Raw genomic sequence first — 18,663 nt, 5'->3', positions numbered from 1 at the left:
TGGCAGGAAGCTCAAAAAGGCCTGTTGAAGGTACTTAGACAACGATATATATATATATATATATATATATATATATATATATATAATACAGGGTGGGCAAATAAGAGTGATACACTTTGTTTTTAAAATTAATTATATTAAGTGCAAAATTTATTAAATATTATTTCATAAATATATTATTCAGGGTTGGCAATTGTATACGCATGATAATTTCTGCCAAATGTCTACCTCTACCATCAAGTAATTTTTTCACAAATATTTGTGTTGGCATATTTCTGTGGGGCTATCTAAAATGACGTGTCTATTCTAACAAGCTGATACAATTTAAACAGTTAAAACCGACTATCCGATATAAATTTACTAATACAACGCTGAAATCGTGCAAAAATATGCTGAAAATTGCGATGATAAGAGCTTACATTTGCCTGCTGTTAAAGGTGGACGGTATGTCAGTCATTACGTTCCATGTATTTGCCAACCCTGAAAAATATATTTTTTAAACTATACTCATTACATTTTGAACTTAATATTCTTAAAATTTAAAAACTAATTGTATGTTGGCCCACCCTGTATATAAATATTTATAAATACTTAATACATAGAAAACACTCATGACTCGGGAACAAATATCCGTGCTCATCACACGAATAAATGTCCTTACCAGGAATTGGATCAGGGACCATCGGATTTAGATATTGGCTTTGGGCGAAGTGCATGGTGAAGGAACTAAAAGCGATGAACTACACAATCAATTGTGAATCCGAAAACGTATAATAAAGGGAAGTGGCCCAAAATAGCAGTCTGTCGCGACCCGCCTGACCTATCACTGCGGGAACAACAGCTGTCAGGAGCCGCCACGATTACTGTAATGGCGCCGTATACGGCTGTTATACTTATTAGGATGTTAACGGGCCTGCTAAATGTTGTCTTATAACATAGGTAAACAACTTTACAAAATACCTAGCTATAAATAAATTGCGTTTACAACTTTTTTTTATAGTCTATTTTGTGTCCCACTGATGGGCAAAGGCCTCCTCTTTCTTCCGCCACTCATCACGGTTGGTGCATGCTCCCGCCAGTTGCTGCAAAATGCGCCGATGTCGTCCCCATCTCTTTTTAGGGTTCCGGATCACAAAGGTACAAAAGGAACCATTACGGTGAGACTCTGTCCGTCCGTCTGTCACAGCGCTAAATATCTCGAGAACCACTTAAGCTATCGATTTTAAATTTCAAATAGTTATGAACAACGTTAACCCAGACACAATGTAATTTTTTTTTAAATTACTATGGAAAATGCCGCATATTATGGTCTGCCTCTGCCCCGGCAGTCCTGCGGCGTCCATTCGGTAGCCAATTTATCCGCAACTATTCTACAAAATAATGAGCCCGCAAAACTTGCATCTTATTACAAATTTCGAATTTAAAACGTCTACCCAAACACTTCACATACAATTAAGAGGGCATGAGCTATTATGGCCTATAAAACCGAGGAACGTATTAAATTAAAGTTATCAGTGGCCAGTCAAATGTAAGCACTTAGTAAAGGACACGAAATAACTAATGCAAATGCGGCAATCAACCTTCCACGCCCATATTTTTGTAGACTTTATCATAAAGGTCATATCTAAAACAATGCGTTTTACCTTGTGTCATAATATTGTGTACAGTGGCCAACACATGTATCGGAGCGGCCAAGGTGCTTAAAAATATCTGAATAGTAGAAGCTTATTTTAGGCATTATTGAACACATTGGCCGCTTCGGTATATCTGATGATATATATAAATCACAAAAACTTAAGCAGAGGCATTTAAAATTATGTTATTTAGAGACATCGTCGGTTGACTAGACTACGTTGATAATCGAAGGTTTATAGCGATGAAGTTGACGGCATTCCATTAAATACTTATAAACCGCACCCACAATATTAACAAATTAATAATGTAAGGATATAAATAATTAAAAACATCATTATTGTTGAGTAGTGGGATGTGAGATGTGATGTCCGTAAGATGCGACCCAAGCTCGACTCTTATTTACACCTACATACCTATACCTATACTCGTATACTTTAAACTCCTATAAGTACAACTAACTAATAAATTCATAAACGAAACTGTCACATTTAATTTTACGTTTAATAACCATTTTTAGGGTAAGAAACTGTAGGTGGATAGCTACCTTATTAGGTGCACTATTGTGTTAATGGACCACTCGCAAAGCTATAGGACATAGATATAGTATATACATTTACTAGAAGTACCTGTGTACCTAAAAGGGCCGATAATAGCCATCGACACAAATCGCTCTGACGGTCAATTTTACACGCCATTCATATTGTTACAAAACTGATGGAAGTGTCACGTGATTATCAATACATGTCTGTCAGGATGTACCGGCCGGAGGTTTGGTTTTGGCCAAAAAATTGCCGAAACTTTCGGCCGCGCCGACACTGTATTATAAAAAAAGTCATTTATTGTCGCAACACATTAGTATATGCAGCAACGGATAAGCAAACAAAAAAAGACACACAAGGACAATAGGTACAGTATGATGTAAGTCCAATAGGGTTGTTGACTGTATTACGGAATATATATATATATTACATCGTGCATGGTTAGCACAAAAATGATTATCGGTAGTGTCCGACAGAAGTTTCGGTATCGGCATAAAAATCATATTTCGGCTGAAGTTTCGATTTGGGTCGGACACTAAAAAACAGATTGACAAAACTTCTGTCAATTATTCTGTGAGAAAACAATCCGAAGAGTCAACAATTAGAGCAATGCCCTAAATTCGCTTTGTAGGCCTAGTGGGAAGTTAGTTTGCTAACTATGAGGGTTGCTAACACTAAACACTACAGATTACCCATATCATGGTAAAGAGACAATCTTACTGTCCTGAATGTCAACTATTAGTGTGATTCCCTAGATTAGTTATGTAGTTAGCCATAGTGGAAAGTTAGATGCTAACTATTAGGGTTGCCAAATCTATTAAAAATTGTAAAATGACGTCTCAACACAACAGTTTCAGTTACTCTGTGGCGATCTGATCTGTCAGCAACTAGTATGATGTCCAAGATTTAAAAAGTTTTTGTTGCTCACTTTCTAGTCGCTGACTTGATGTACAACGAATTTAGTGCCAACTTGTTTATACCTGACTTAGCAATCCCAAGTCTTCGCTATTGCACAAGCACGACGTACAACAGCGTTAAATGGGTTATGCATTTCTGCAGAACACTGCTGGCGAATCGGTAAATTAATTGTGTACAGGATTTCATTCCATGACATTTAATATCACGGCCATGTGACAACCCTAGAGGTCTAAGAGGCTAGACATCCGTCTCGTCGCGTTGATATGAAACGAGAAAGGTATTTCATATGATGTAACCCAGAAAACATGACCTTTGGAAGAGATTATTGTTTGAATTGGCTTGGTGTCAATTTTTTTTAAGGTGTCAGTCGATCCTGATACTGAGAGTCAACGGATGTGTAATTGTGTATAATCAAGTAATCAATCATAAAATAAGCCCATTTTTCATTGAAATGTAGGAATTTGAATTTAATATTTGTAACATAAAATAAAACTATCAACTCCGTAACTGTGAGGCTTAGTAATTTTCATTTAATTTTATTTACATTTACTTTTTTACGATGGACCCGCAAACTCAGTCTCGTATACCTATAGGAAAAAGTACGTAATAGAATAGGGCAATTTAAACTAATTCCTATTTTTTTTTTAATTTAATGTTGTTTTTTTTAATTTATTAAAAAAAATACTTATGATTATATACATACAAAAGCTTCGCCAAACTGAAGACAGTTTGTTGGCGAATAGTGCGCTCTCAATTAGGGGTCATCCATTAATTACATCACACGTGGGGTGGGAGGGGGTCAAGAAAATGTGACATGTTGTGACAAGGGGAGGGAGGAGTGACAAACTTTGTGACGTCACTTTAATTTAAGCACCAGTAACCGAAGATTTATTTTAAGATTTTTATTCGCTGCACAGTTAAATAAGAAGTTATTGGAACGATATTATTTTTATTCGTTTAAGTTTTCTTTCCTAATCAGTTTTGGGTTATAAAATTTCTAATATTTATTTAATCAAATATATTTTGATAAAATATTAATTATATTTGCCGATTTCGTTGAAAACAAAATTGCCACAAATGTGACGTCACACCAGGGGGGAGGGGTTTGCTAAATGTGACCATGTGTGACAAGGAGGGGGGGAGGGATCAAAAAACCTAGAAAATCGTGTGATGTAATTAATGGATGACCCCTTATTATTATAAGTAGTTGTCTGTCTCGAACACATATCTTGTATGTGACAGCCCTGGAGAGCCGGACGTCGCGTTAATTCGACACATGAAAAGCAATTTGCGGGCCGCTCATCCCCGACGCGGCCGGGAATGTTCACGTAAGAAACGGAAGTTTGCAGGACACTTTCATTGATTATTTAAGGAGGGAAATTAAACAGGGTAGGATGTAATGAGTGGTTTACATGCTTTAGGGGCAGATGGGTGCCTTGTTATCGTTAATGATCTTAAACGCATGTAGGGTTGTGTCGGATTTTCTTTTAAATATTAAAAGAAAATTGTGAGGTTTTAGTTGGAAATAATGAATTCTCCAAAAAAAGCCAAGTTAGTCATACAATATATTTTTTTCAGCGTTCAGTCATACTTAATAAGGTAAATATGTATCTTCTACTATGACGAAAACTAGACAGGATTACTCCTGCGCACGCACTGGTCCAGTTAAGATAATGTCGTATCGCGGTAGATTAAGAATGTAGGTATTACGGTAGCACCACTGTAGGTATATAAGCACTAGTTACTACGGAATAAATTATTAGTCTAAGTCTACCCGTCAACGGTAACCTATTACTCAACCTGCCCCTGACCCTAAATAGGACATATATACTGAACGACTTTTAGGTACAACGGGAGCAACCCCTGAGATGGCGATTTTTTTCTTGTATTTATGTATGGTTTCAAGTCATACCTTCTTTGTATTTCCTTTACGCTCTTGAAGGTCACTAGTTCACAATGTCCGTCACTCTTTTCGTCCGTCTCTCCCTTATCTCATTAAATCGGTGCGACCTCGCTGTAAACACCAGGAAATAAACATGAGTACTGCTTTTAGCTGAACAAGGTGAAAATTTACACTAAAAAACCATGTAGCTTACGCCCAATAGAAAAGAAGGCTGGAAAGTTTTTAGTTCCTTGTGGAAAAAAGTGAACAGTGACAGTAAATTCCATATCAGTTAAGTCCTTTTTAGATAGCGATATTGTAACTTTCCCGCGATTTACGTCAACGTGCGCCTTGGCCTACCTGCGGTCACGAATGACCTGATAACCTGACGTATAAACGACCTTAGGCTATCAATTTTAAAGACGTTTGAGTACCTACACGTGTCGGGACCCTGAAATTTATGTGATGCTTATACCGGTGTTAACCCTTTGATGCGTATGGCGGGATGTAGAAGCAAAACGCTACGAATAGTTTTATTATAGCGGGTAATGCTACGAGTTGTGGCGTAGTACTCGTAGCACACCTGCGTTGTAACAGTTAATTCTCGTAGATACCTATTTTTTGAAGCCACCAATATATAAATAAACTAATATATTCACAAGTAGGTATATTATGTACACGTCGTCGGCGATGGCGGGATAACTTGGACTCCTTTTTGAGAGGCCAGATATAGCACTAAACAGAGACGAATGGAAAAACCGCCTTGGCTCGTCTCAATCGTTTTTTGTCAAGTTCTTAAATTCGTCCCGTTCTGCATTCGTCAGCCATTCTTCATTCGTTACTTTCACCTCACGTCACCATAAAGAGGGGGGAGGCTTTTGCCCAGCAGTGGGACACAGCGGGCTCTGAATAATAATAATTATTATTAATATGTACATATATATAAGAAAGAAGACAGAAAATGCGACCAAGCCCTTCAGTGGCCGATACCACTCAATTTTAATAAATTCGGACATGAAACAGTAAATCGAACAAAAATGTTTGTCACCACCTATTCCCTCTCAAGCGTTGGGTATGCCACTAGACAATTGTACTTTGTTTAATTGAAAGAATAACAATGTAAGAAATCCTTAGTCGTCGAAATGTCATTCGTCAAAATCTTATTTGACAATTTTTAACAATGATTTTCTTGATATTTCTACTGGACTTAATGGTAACTTATTACATAAATCCTTTCCCAATACCAAGTTGACTTTCTTCTTTGTTGTAAATCTCCGTCTTGCTACCCTTTTGAGGAATTCATCGCGCTATAAAACTGTAACGAGTCTGACCAGTCGTTTTCAGAGACGAGATTTAGAAAACTCACTTTAACAAGGTTGTAACCACCTATGACATTTATAGTCACATACATCCTTCTTGCAATGTGCTTTTCTTTTACTTTTAGTACTCAAAAGTCGTATACGTGTATGGCGCTCATAGTGAGATACGTCCTTTTATGAATTATAAAGGTCCACAGATGACCTATGTTAGGAAATCTTGTTATCATAAAATGGTTACGAGGTGCTCACACTTTACTGACCGTCTTGGGACTTTGTTCAACTTATGGTTTTAAATTGAGGTTCATGTCTGTTATTATGTTATTAGACTTGTAAGGTGTCGGCTAGATACGTTTTATGGGAACTTTATTCCCTGCTGTTGGTTGATGTTTGTCGGTCTATCAATCTATCATGAAATTATTGACTTTAATACCCCTTTCTTCACTGTGGTAAGTTCTTGTAATCTTGAACTTTACGAAATTTACGGTCTGTTTCACAAAGTTTGAGTAAAGTATTGGATAGCTAATTAACAAAGATATTAACTGCCAGATAAAACTTCCTGGAAAACTAAGCACTTTATCTACCAGTTAAGCTTATTTGAAGATTGCGAATCGAAATAGACCCTTCGGGAGAAATAATTTGCAAGCTTACAACCTACTAATTGTAAGAAAGATAAATGAGTTTGTAGTCAACCCCAAAGGCATTTTTAGAAATTGAAACAGGATGCCGTGGAAAAAGAACAGGCTGTTTTTCAAATACTAACCTGATAAAAAGTATGATGACATTATAATGCAGCACCTTATGGGTGTGGTTATAGTGGCGAGCGTGTGAGCAGACAGAAGATAAATATTCCCTAATGTAGGAACTAATTATTGTAAAATTTACTTAGGAGCTCGTAGTAAACCGGAAAGGCAGTCAGTCAGTTTCAACAAAAAAATACCTCTATGGGAACGCAGAAAGTATTTTCACTTACTAACCTGACAAAGAGTATGTTGACATTGTAATGCGCAGTCTCCGTCTGCAGCACTTCGTGGCTATGGTTATAGTGGCGCGCGTGCGAGGCCGCGGCCACGGCGGCGAGGCGCTGCGAGCTGCCCATGGCCCAGCCGAGCGGGCTGCGCTGCGCGACGGCGCCCGCGCACCCCACCCAGATCCACCGCCGCCAGCAAGCCACAGCCTAACCTCAAACTTTTCTTCTTCCAAATTATCGGGCATCTATTTCTACCGGCCAGGATTATCACGGAAACTTTTTTTCTGAAGTTGTAGGACTTTTAAAGATTTATGTTATCAGTTCTTTGACCGGTTGGCTTAGCGATGAATGCGAAGGCACATCTGTAACAAAATTGTGGATGAATACTACTGTAAGGAGTGCGAAAAAAGTTTGGTTTTAATTTGAGGATTTAAAAAAAGCATGTATAAATCTTTCTTTTCTTTCTAATAGAACCGTGACCTATATTGAAGGCAACGTTTTTATAAATGGGTGTTGATATGACGAATGATTGTTGAATGGTTGTGTTGACGACCGGTCTGGCCTAGTGGGAAATGGCCCTGGCTATGAAGCCCGGAAGAAGTATGAAGCACGGATATTTGTTCCTGAGTTATGAGTGTTTTCTATGTATTTAAGTATTATATATTTTTATTACCTACCTTACCTACAACACAAGCCTTATTGAGTTTACTGTGGGACTTAGTTAATTTGTGTAATAATGTCCTATAATATTTATTTATTATAAAATAATGTCATTAAAAACCAAAGTGTATATACGTTGGTGAATGTCATCCAAACGTGAAATGTAACAGAATTATAAATATCATCAGTTGCCATTAAAGCGTCTTAAACACAGCTCCTGAAGTAAAATAAACGGCTGGAATTGGCGTCGTTGTCTTGTATAATAATTACGCATTCAGTTACTTAACTTCAATTAGGAACGTTTAATTTTAGTCAAAATGCGTTCGGTCTTCCGACGAATTGAGAGTATTCCAATGTTGAATGGTACGTGATCCAACTGAGAAGTTTGGCCCGATATCTACATATGGACTAGATGTTTGTTGTAGAGTTTTTTTAATAAATATATAGAGTCAGACCACGCTAAGTTTTCATGCCAAGAGCTACGTCAAATATGGAGCTTAGAGCTGTGTGCATTCTTACTGCCAAGTTTGGACAAAGTTAGCGTGGTCGGAATCTAATTGATTCTAGTACCATTAGGTATATGCATTATGCATTAGCATACTAAATCCATATTCAATTTATAAAATTAAATAAATAACACAATCGTTAAAGTTTGCACAAGTTAAATAGGAACAAGTCGTATGGGTTTTATATAATTAATACCAATGAGACAGGTTCAGGGTCAGTTTATAATAAAATAACTCGAGGGGTAAAGATATGGTTATTAAGGAAATATTTAAAGCAATACCACTATCTGTACTCTGTTTACTCTATTTTTAATTTTGCTATCGTGTTATGTTTACTATTTTCTTTTAGTGCCGTAGTGCAATAACAATATTTCTATTTTTTTTAAGAGGCATTTGAGTCGTATGTCCATACAATTCGCTATTCGATGATTCAAGTCGCCCGCTACAATATTTCAAATTGTGGGGGCTAATTCTCGCCCCAAACAACTTCCAATTACAATTACAAAACATTTCTGTCAGAAGCAAATTTTGGGCGCCGAATGCTTATTAATTTCGATTGTTTACCGAGATTATTAATCGGAATATTGCGAAGAAACAGGGGAGGAAACTTCAAGAAAAGTAAACGTCGATATCTGACAGTTCATATAGCATTGTAAAGACATAAGATCTACCATGGTTAGTCATGGAATCACTAGAATTGCCGTAAGCGCTAGTTTTTACGAGAGCGATTGCCATCTGACCTTCCAACCCAGAGGGTAAACTAGGCCTTATTGGGATTAGTCCGGTTTCCTCACGATATTTTCCTACACCGAAAAGCGACTGGTAAATATCAAATGATATTTCATACATAACTTCCGAAAAACTCATTGGTACGAGCCGGGGGTTAAACCCGCGACCTCCGGATTTGGGCCACCAGGGCTCCGTTATCAGGAAAATAATATATCAAATATTTGTTCCTGAGTTATGAATTTTATTCTATGAATCGGAGTAAGGTTCGGTGAGACAAGAGAAACTATGGTTCAAAAGAAATTTGTAGGGAAAGTAAACTGTCAGAGACACTTAAAGATATTAATAATTTAATTTAATGATAATACTAAAAATAATGCATAAATAAAATTAACTTACAATATTAACGGTTTCTCTTACCCCGAGCAAATAAACTATGTCTCACTTATCCCACCTGACCTTATGTATTTTTGAATCCAAGTAGGTGTAACTCGCCTAGTACTCCTAGGGCTTACAACCTTTCTTTGTTTGAAGCTTGTGGTTTATGTAAGATTGTACAAACAGCTCCGCTTTTAAATGCCTATCGGTGGACCTTATGCCTTTTGTAATAAGGTCCACCAGTGTGGGCGATGGTACAAGTATGTTTTTTATGTTTTATTTTTAATCTTTTCAATTTGAAATGAGATAGAAAATACAGATACAATCAGTTTCAATACAATAAGTTTCTGTACATTTTGACACGTTTATACACGGAGCACGGTTAAAAAAAAGTGTATAGGTACACATTTATCATCGTAACCGTACATTGTAACATAACAAAGTAACATGGCTGAGTGCCTGTTGGAACCACTATCTATAAAAGTTATCGTTTACGCGTGGTCTCATTTACATACAGGTTTTAGCGATATTTTGTCCTTGCAATGGAGAACCCGATATCTACTTTAAACGTGTACCTAGAATTTACTTCATTATTTTCAGGTAAATATTTGAATTGTGTAATTTCTTAGAATTTCGCCATTCTTGAAATTGTACTAAGAATGAATGTCCTTTTTAGGGTTCCGTACCCAAAGGGTATAACGGGACCCTATTACTAAGACTCCGCTGTCCATCCGTCTGTCTGTCTGTCCGTCCGTCTGTCACCAGGCTGTATGTCATGGACCGTGATAGCTCGACAGTTGAAATTTTCACAGATGTATTTCTGTTGCCGCTATAACAACAAATACTGAAAAGTATGGAACGCTCGGTGGGCGAGTCCGACTCACACTTGTCCGGTTTCTTTTTGGCTTCACCAATAGTAGCGGATGAAGCAACGCGCCAAATGTATCTGATATTCGGAATAACTTTTCCAAATAAGGATACATCTCTAAAATTCACGTTCAAAAGTGTTTATTTTACAGTCTTAATTGTTATATATATATAGAATAATCACTTTTTATTAAGTTGTTACTTAATGGTAGATACTTCTGACGCGTTGTTTCATCCGTTCATTTTGATGATTGACATCTGCATTTACAATTTATAGTTTGTACTACGAATTGTAAGTATTGGGTACCATTCTATATTATGAACAAATGTAGTTAAACCAGTACCTATTCCTCACTCAACGAATTAATATTGCAACACACTTAAGCAATACTGTGTCAACCTTCGTGATCGCTATTTTGAGATAATCGCGTTTGAATATTTTTAAGCATTTTTTAAGGGACGTTAGTTTTCTAAACATACAATGTACAATGCTAAATACCAACAAACTATACCGTCTAACCACTTTGTTTTTACAAAATATGCGAATTTTGTTATTGTGAAATTCGGAAACGCCAATATCATCTGAAAAAATGTTTCAAGTCTCCTGACTTATTTTCACTGCGCATTCTACAGTAACTAATTACATTGCTTAAACTAATTATATTTGTCGGTAGACGGATATAATAAACATCAGAAATATAATATAGGAAAAACTTCGTTATAAGTCTAATTCCATGGGGTCCCAGCGCGCACAAGTTTTTTGCAGAAATCGCGAAGCATCTGGTTGACGTAACTTGGTGACCGAAGAACTGGGGACTGCCTCGCACAACGTTATCAGCATTGCGATAAATCGAGGAAATGCCGCCAGCATCCTTGGTACAATGGCTAAAGGGCCTATTTTAGATTTATGTACTTAAGCTAGTTATTAATAGTAATACCTGTGCATATATCTATTATATAAATCAAATATATATATTAAAAGAAACATTTAGGAAAAATATTTAAATAATTTATCATAGTTAAGTATCGTTACCTCAAATATTAAATACACATATAAGGATACATTAATATAGGATTATATATAATATAGGATTAGGACTTAATACGTCGCAACAATGATGTTATACATATATCAATAAAAGGCGGCAGCTTGACGCTGTACTAACAGCTTTTGAACCTATTGTACAGTTTATAACCCGAAATATTGAACCCGTTAAAATATGTTATATTCAAAGAAACCCTTAACAAAGTAAATTAAGATGGCGTAACATAAAATTATTTTTATTTGCATTTAGTTACTAGCATGCCCTGTAAACTATTTAAGTTTTATTGAAGAGTTGACCTTTTGGTTCAGGCATGACATATTTTTGCTTAATTAACTTGATGATACTTATTAAATAATAATTTAAATGAAATGATGTGGTTCAATTCCATGTTGTTGAGACTTGAGACAATATTGCAAAAACCTTTAAATTAGATAGAAAATTTGTAACAATCCTTTTCCTATAATTTCAGCAGTAAGAAATGTAATCAGTTTCACAGTTTTGCTTAACTGCATCCGTCTACTAAGTACCTCCCATGCCACGAACGAACTGCGCAAAGAAATATTTTTATTTATATATTCATTATTAAGTTTTTAAATGTTCAAATATAAAATCTGTCAAACAACTTTGTCTGTAGAATAAGGCGAGAAATTTAAATTTCCCATAGAAAATTTGAATTTCGCGACTTATTCTAACCCTTCGCGTCTACATTTTTTAAATTTGCCGTACTTATTTTTCTACTGACTGAAATGGCTAGACTACTATAAGTTATTAAATTACTATTAATAGTTTAGTATAGAATTAATATTGAAGATTAGCAAATAATCATTATTTACTTATTGCATATTACTAGGTAACTGATGAAATATTATTCAAATAAACAACACAAAATTATAAAATATAACAAATGAAATATGTATAAGAATTAAATAAATAAATACGCATTGTATTAAAAATTGATATTCTATATAGAGAAGATTTTTTAATTTGATAGTGTATTGTTTGCTGTATAACACTATTCGCTTGCCTTTCTTAATAAATCAAGATTTTCTATACGTCACCGTCATAATGGGTTAACTTAGTATTATTTAAATATAGTAAAACCAAAACAATACTCCCAAACTAACCAAACTTTCGTCCACGCGAAGCTCCCACACCTTTCACTGTTTGCAACACTCAAAACGCGCGAATACTTCTACTTTAAAAATTTAAAAAGTAACTTTCCGATCGTTCCAAACGATATCGCAAAAGTTTTCGGTCGGTCCGAACACACGCGACGCGCACAGCCGAGAGGGCGCGAACGAATGACGGTTGAGGGTAAACCGCCCTCCAATACCTGGATTGGTGGAACGTTTGACCCAACGTTTGCAAGGAATTTCGAGTTATTTGCGATGTAGACGGCCTTAAATAGAACGTGTGTAGATGGTCGCAGTTATTTATAGATAGCCGCATATTTTAGTGGTATATTGCCTATGACGTAGGTTTGAAATATATCATATGTAATTTATGTTATGATGTTGTAATATCTGACTTGATTGACTTAAGTATATTAAGGAAAGACTAGGTCAATTTGCTAGAAGTATTTTTGCAACAAGCATAAAATGCAACTCTGTTTACTTAGCTTGTCCTTCAAGTCGTTATCAATCCATTCCGAGTCAGTGTTATCTTTGAATTTATATTACTTTTTCAGAGTCACATTCACGTTCAGTAAGTGCGGTAGTGTTTTATGGTGAACTAAACTACAATATTTCGTAAGACGTCAGTTAAATGCGTTTCAAAATGCTGGTTTACAATAAGTTCGTATTCATAACACCGGCGTTCACCGTATTCGACATTTAAAAGTCGTCAATAGTTTGATTTGGGAATTCCAAGTTTAAATTAGGAATGTGACGTGATTGTTGACAAAGTTGAGTAAGTGCGTCCAGCATTGGCGTATTGGCGATTATTGGCGCTACATGTCGCCAATGTAGGAGTTTCGCTTCCCGACACTCCTCCGAGCGGTCGTCCCGTCTCGCCGGAGGTAAGCATTATTATTATTACTTGCCTACTCTTTTTTCTAAAAGGACTTAAGTTTATATTGAATCGATATGCACTGACGCTCTTTTATTCTCGTTATAAGCGCAGAAGTTTCTTCAGAATTTATTACGTAAGCCCTTTTAGAATAAACTGATTTCTTAGTGACTTCGTAGACTCTTTGTGAACCGTAAGAGCATGGTAGTAGATATTTTTGATCTGTATTATTTGAAACTCATAACACTTGTACAGTGTGAAACTTACTATGCATCTCGCTCGTACTGGCATATTAGTGCGAACGAGATGTATAGAAAGTAAATTATGTACACGTTAGCGTATATATTATGTCATGTTGACACTGTCAGTGACTCGTGGTACGGGTATTGGTATAATTTTTGAAAATTGTAAAGTTTACCTATTATTATACTTGTATAAGTACGTCAATGTTTGCTGGTGAAACAACGGAGTGAGTATGTTTGAAATATTTATTTAAAAGTGATCGTCTTCTTAATTACACCACTATACATATTTATATGGGCGGCCAAGGTGTTCACAAATATCCGAACAAAGCCTTTATTATCATAACGTTAATGTGCTTGCACCTTGGACGCTCCGATATATCAGATAATACTATTTGACATCAAAATGATATCTAGGTGACGTCATTTAGTTAGGAATCATTCGCGCGTGCATTTCGCTCGCAGGAGTCGCAGGTACTTGTCCGTATAGGTGTACATACATGATTGTGCGCGAGCGACGTACGGGCGAATGAGAACAAAATGACATAATATAGATATCATTTGGTTGTCAAAATGATCTAATATAGATATCAATGGTTGTCAAAATGATCTAATTTAAATATCATTTGGTTGTCAAAATGATCTAATATAGATATCATTTGGTTGTCAAAATGATCTAATTTAAATATCATTTGGTTGTCAAAATGATCTAATTCAGATATAATTTTGTTGTGTTGTCTTGTGCTGTTCGCGACTACGGCGTCGGTTAATTACTGTGAACGCGAACGATCAACAACAGCTGTGTTTGAAGGCTCGACGTATTCGCGGCGCACTTGGATAGTGCTTGTTTTAGATTTATTAAATTATATTTTACAGTATGTAGTTTGAGCTTAGAAACAAATTAAAAGTGGAAAAATTCACTGTCTTGGTTGGCACTTGAACCCACGACCGCTGCATCGCTAGGCCATCTTACCCAATATAGCGAATATTTCCACTCTAGCTCTAGAGGCTTTAGCGACACATATCGACCGTAAGACCCATTATTGTACTTCTTAAACGGCTGCCGAAGTTCCAATTCATATTGGAAATTCACCAGTAACAATGCGCTATACCATCTTCTCTCAGCTTTTGTTCGTGGCTCAGATGGCAGAGCACTGGGCTAGCGATCCAGTATCCGTGGGTTCAAGTTCCATGCACCCAAGACAGTGAGTTTTTCCACTTATTTTTTTTTTTCCAAGTTTTTTGCAACTTTGGAGACATTTCGGCTTCATACAAAATTAATTTAGTATGTAGTTTGATTTGTTTTTGAGCTTAAACTCATATAAAGGAAGATTTATTATACCGAAAGGTCGGTTTCGGCATAAAAGTCATGTTTCGCCTGAACGTTCGATTACTATAATAAGCAAAATGAACCGTCGGTTTCAGCAAATAATCCGGTTTCGGTTGGACGTCATTTCTTCACATGGCCATGCTTGGTCCTCGTTCCTCCTCCTCGTTTTGTAATACATTGAAATGGCAACTCGATAATCCGGCACTTCGATGGTCCGGTATACCCTGTAATCCAGCACTAAAATTGGGGTACAAATGATCATTCTATGTCCTAATTTACTATGTACGCTAACATTATCGCACTGCAATCACTTTATAAATGGCTAAGTTCCAGATAACAGTACAACTTTCTTTGAATTTAGTATTTTAGTAAAATGTATTTCTACGATATGCTAAAATACATTCAAATAATAAGCGGATTTGCTGTAACTTCCAGTAATTCGAATGTTCCAGTAATCCGGCTCTCTTGTGCCAGCATTAGTGCCGGATTAGTGACATTGTACTGTATCTATAACCACCAATTTTATTAATAGTACATTTCGATTCTAGTGCGGTTTGTGTATCGTATATTTAAATTGTATGTTAATATCGAATGTTGCCTTTGGAAACTTAAATCATTCTTGCAGTAAGAAAAACGCCTCTGCTTTGACTGGCGTTTCGGCAGCTATTCCGTTCCATTCAGACAACTTATTGAGAACGGTTTTTCAATATTTAATATTAAAAGATAAACGTGTTATTGATGTGGTAAGTAATAAAATATGAAATATGCTTATATTTATTATTTTTACATTAATAGTAGGTATTTATGTTGATTACGACTTTTAAAGGAAACTAACATTATCACACATCAATAAGTAGTCTTGAATTGGAACAAGTGGAAAAGTAAAAAGCACTAGTTCGCAAAATCCAACTTTCCGCACGCTAAACAGCTACGTAAAGTAGCACTTGTTGAGCAACTGTATTAAAATAGTACATTACGATACAAGTGCGAAAAATAGGAAATTCGAAACGAGTGGCGATAAATTAAAACACGACCGAAGGGAGTGTTTTAAATCGACACGAGTTGCGAATTACCTATTCGCACATGTATCGTACAACGTTTTACAGTACATATGGCCCTTTAAATGTTCGACACAGTAACGTAATATGCTACTTCTCGCACTAGTGCTATAAAGTAGCCCCATATGTACTGTAAAATATATTTCGGAATGTTTACGGATACGGAATTTTGCCAAGTAGAACTACAAAATACAATACATTTAAATTTAGCTCTTGCCAATGACTTTTTCGGAACTTATGTACTGAATATCAATTGATATTTTATCAGTAACTTTTCGGTGAAGGAAAACAACTTGGGGAAGCCTGCATACATCGACGAAGAAATTCAAAGGTGTATGTGTAGCCCCACACCGCATTGGGCTAGCGTGGGGACTAGCCCAAGCCGTCTCGCGCATGACAGGAGGCCTGTGCCCAGCAGTGGGACGTAGATAGGCAGTTTTTTTATCAAAGTCGTGATATCGTTTAGATTAGTAATACAACGCTTGAGGACTTGTATACAAATAATGTGGTTCATGTGATATCAGTGAAAAAGACAGCCAACGGCCGATAACAGCAGTTGCAAAGCTTATCGTAAACCGATTTTAGTTTATAGGTATTTGCTGTAAATTGATTGATTGATAAATATTATAGTATTATGTATTGACGTTGAATGTTATCATGCCTTAAATTTTACTGAGTAATTAATAAAAATAAATTGATAATAAATATTTGGGGACGATCTTACACAGATCGATCTAGTCCCAAACTAAGCAAAGGGCACTAGGTGACGATATACATACGTATAAAGATAAATAGTATAAATACCCCCTTCATCCTCGCGTTGTCCCGGCATTTTGCCACGGCTCATGGGAGCCTGGGGTCCGCTTGACAACTAATCCCAAGATTTGGCGTAGGCACTAATTTTTACGAAAGCGACTGCCATCTGCCCTTCCAACCCAGAGGGTAAACTAGGCCTTGTTGGGATTAGTCCGGTTTCCTCACGATGTTTTCCTTCACCGAAAAGCGGCTGGTAAATATCAAATGATATTTCGTACATAAGTTCCGAAAAACTCATTGGTACGAGCCGGGGTTTGAACCCGCGACCTCCGGATTGCAAGTCGCACGCTCTTACCGCTAGGCCACCAGCGCTAAATAGTATAAATACATTCAATACATACTTATATTACATAGAAAATACCCATATCATATTTTGTAGAAACTAGATAGGGTACTTAAGTAAGATTATGTATAGTCTGTGCGGAAAGAGAAGAGTCGTGGAATGTATGCGACCCAATACATTCCAAGACTCTTCCCTTTCCGAACAGACTAATGAATTTTAATGCATTTTCATAGTCTCAAAGCCTGTTTAAAAAAAAAAAGTGAGACGTACTGAATGAGCTTCCACAATACATATAAAGATCCCGCACACGAGCTAATCAGCAGACGACGCGCGACGTCTTAATTGAAACCTCGTGTGATACTAATAGTGGTGTGCACTACGATATTTCCGACTTGGAAAGTTATTTTCAATGGACCTAACTTAAACTTAACTTTTCAAAAGACCTCAAGATTACTCATTAAATTTTTAGTGACCCAATTGTGATTTTATACAAGCACTACGATTTTTTATAACTCTGCTTTCTCAATCTACTGCACCTTATCGTGTGCATTGGTAATGGATCTGTAAATAAAGATGAATCTCAAAGCAAGCCTAGAGCTCTCGTAAAAGTGCCGAGACAACAGAACCGAGTATGCGCATGAGTCGCCTGTTGCCCACTTTAGTTTATTAGCTTAAGCTACTATCCGACTTTCCCGACATATAAAAGCAAAAACTTGTTATTATCGGACACCGAAACAGCTATTTTTCCAAACTTAAGGTTTTCCCGGCGCCTAACAGAGATGTATATTAGCCGCAGCACATCACTAGTTACACGCTTTATGTGCTCTTTACGTGCAATCAGTAATAGACTAGAGCGAGGGTTGCGTAGGCTTGAATGCATTGATTTTTATCTCATGAACGATTTAAAAAAATAAATATACCTATAGTAACATATTATATAATCTATACTAATACACTTTGTCGTTTGTTTCTGACTAATGTTTGTATTACAAATACATAGAATGACACACCTGCATTTTTCTAACTAGGCGACGTAAGTATCTCTTATATGCTATGTGTACGTAGTATATAGGAGATACTTATATCTTGATACTAATATACACAGCATGCATGAATGTAGTATAAGTATAATGGTAGCTGAAAATGTGGGTCTGAAGTTTAAAAGTTGCGTATCTAACCATTTATTTACAAATTAAAGCAAGAAATATTACTTTGCTAATCCGCGAGAAAATAACGTGTTAGTCAATCAGTGCTAACCCGTTATACTTACTTGCGTATTTTTACATGCAATTAATGTTCCCACCCTCCCACCGCGAAAATAAATAAAACAACCCACCACCAAAAGTACAAAACTCGACACGTGTTTCGCCTCTCTACGAGGCATCCTCAGGAGATGCTGGAGATGTTGACGGTCTGACACCCGACAACATTAATCATTTATTTACAAGCTTTTATTAATCATTTATTTACAAGCTTTTATTGAA

At 36.4% G+C, this 18,663-nt stretch overlaps 2 protein-coding genes across 2 annotated transcripts in view; one reads left to right on the top strand and one right to left on the bottom strand.

The window, feature by feature from the left end:
* LOC133527571 (uncharacterized) overlaps nt 1-12,726 on the bottom strand; it is a 69,196-nt gene extending 56,470 nt beyond the window's left edge. Inside the window, exons 1-2 of the mRNA XM_061864632.1 lie at nt 12,568-12,726; nt 7,268-7,622 (exon numbers count right to left, since the gene is read on the bottom strand). Of these exons, the coding sequence (XP_061720616.1) occupies nt 7,268-7,389 (122 nt within the window). The 5' untranslated portion in view covers nt 7,390-7,622; nt 12,568-12,726. The remainder of the gene's footprint in view (nt 1-7,267; nt 7,623-12,567) is intronic.
* LOC133527546 (probable beta-hexosaminidase fdl) overlaps nt 1-18,663 on the top strand; it is a 172,721-nt gene that overhangs the window by 113,345 nt on the left and 40,713 nt on the right. The gene's annotated exons all lie outside the window — the stretch shown is intronic.

This window comes from Cydia pomonella, chromosome 18, assembly GCF_033807575.1.
Source record: "Cydia pomonella isolate Wapato2018A chromosome 18, ilCydPomo1, whole genome shotgun sequence".
NCBI lineage: Eukaryota > Metazoa > Arthropoda > Insecta > Lepidoptera > Tortricidae > Cydia > Cydia pomonella.
The sequence above is the reverse complement of the archived record's forward strand: the minus strand, read 5'-3'. Positions and strand labels throughout refer to the sequence as shown.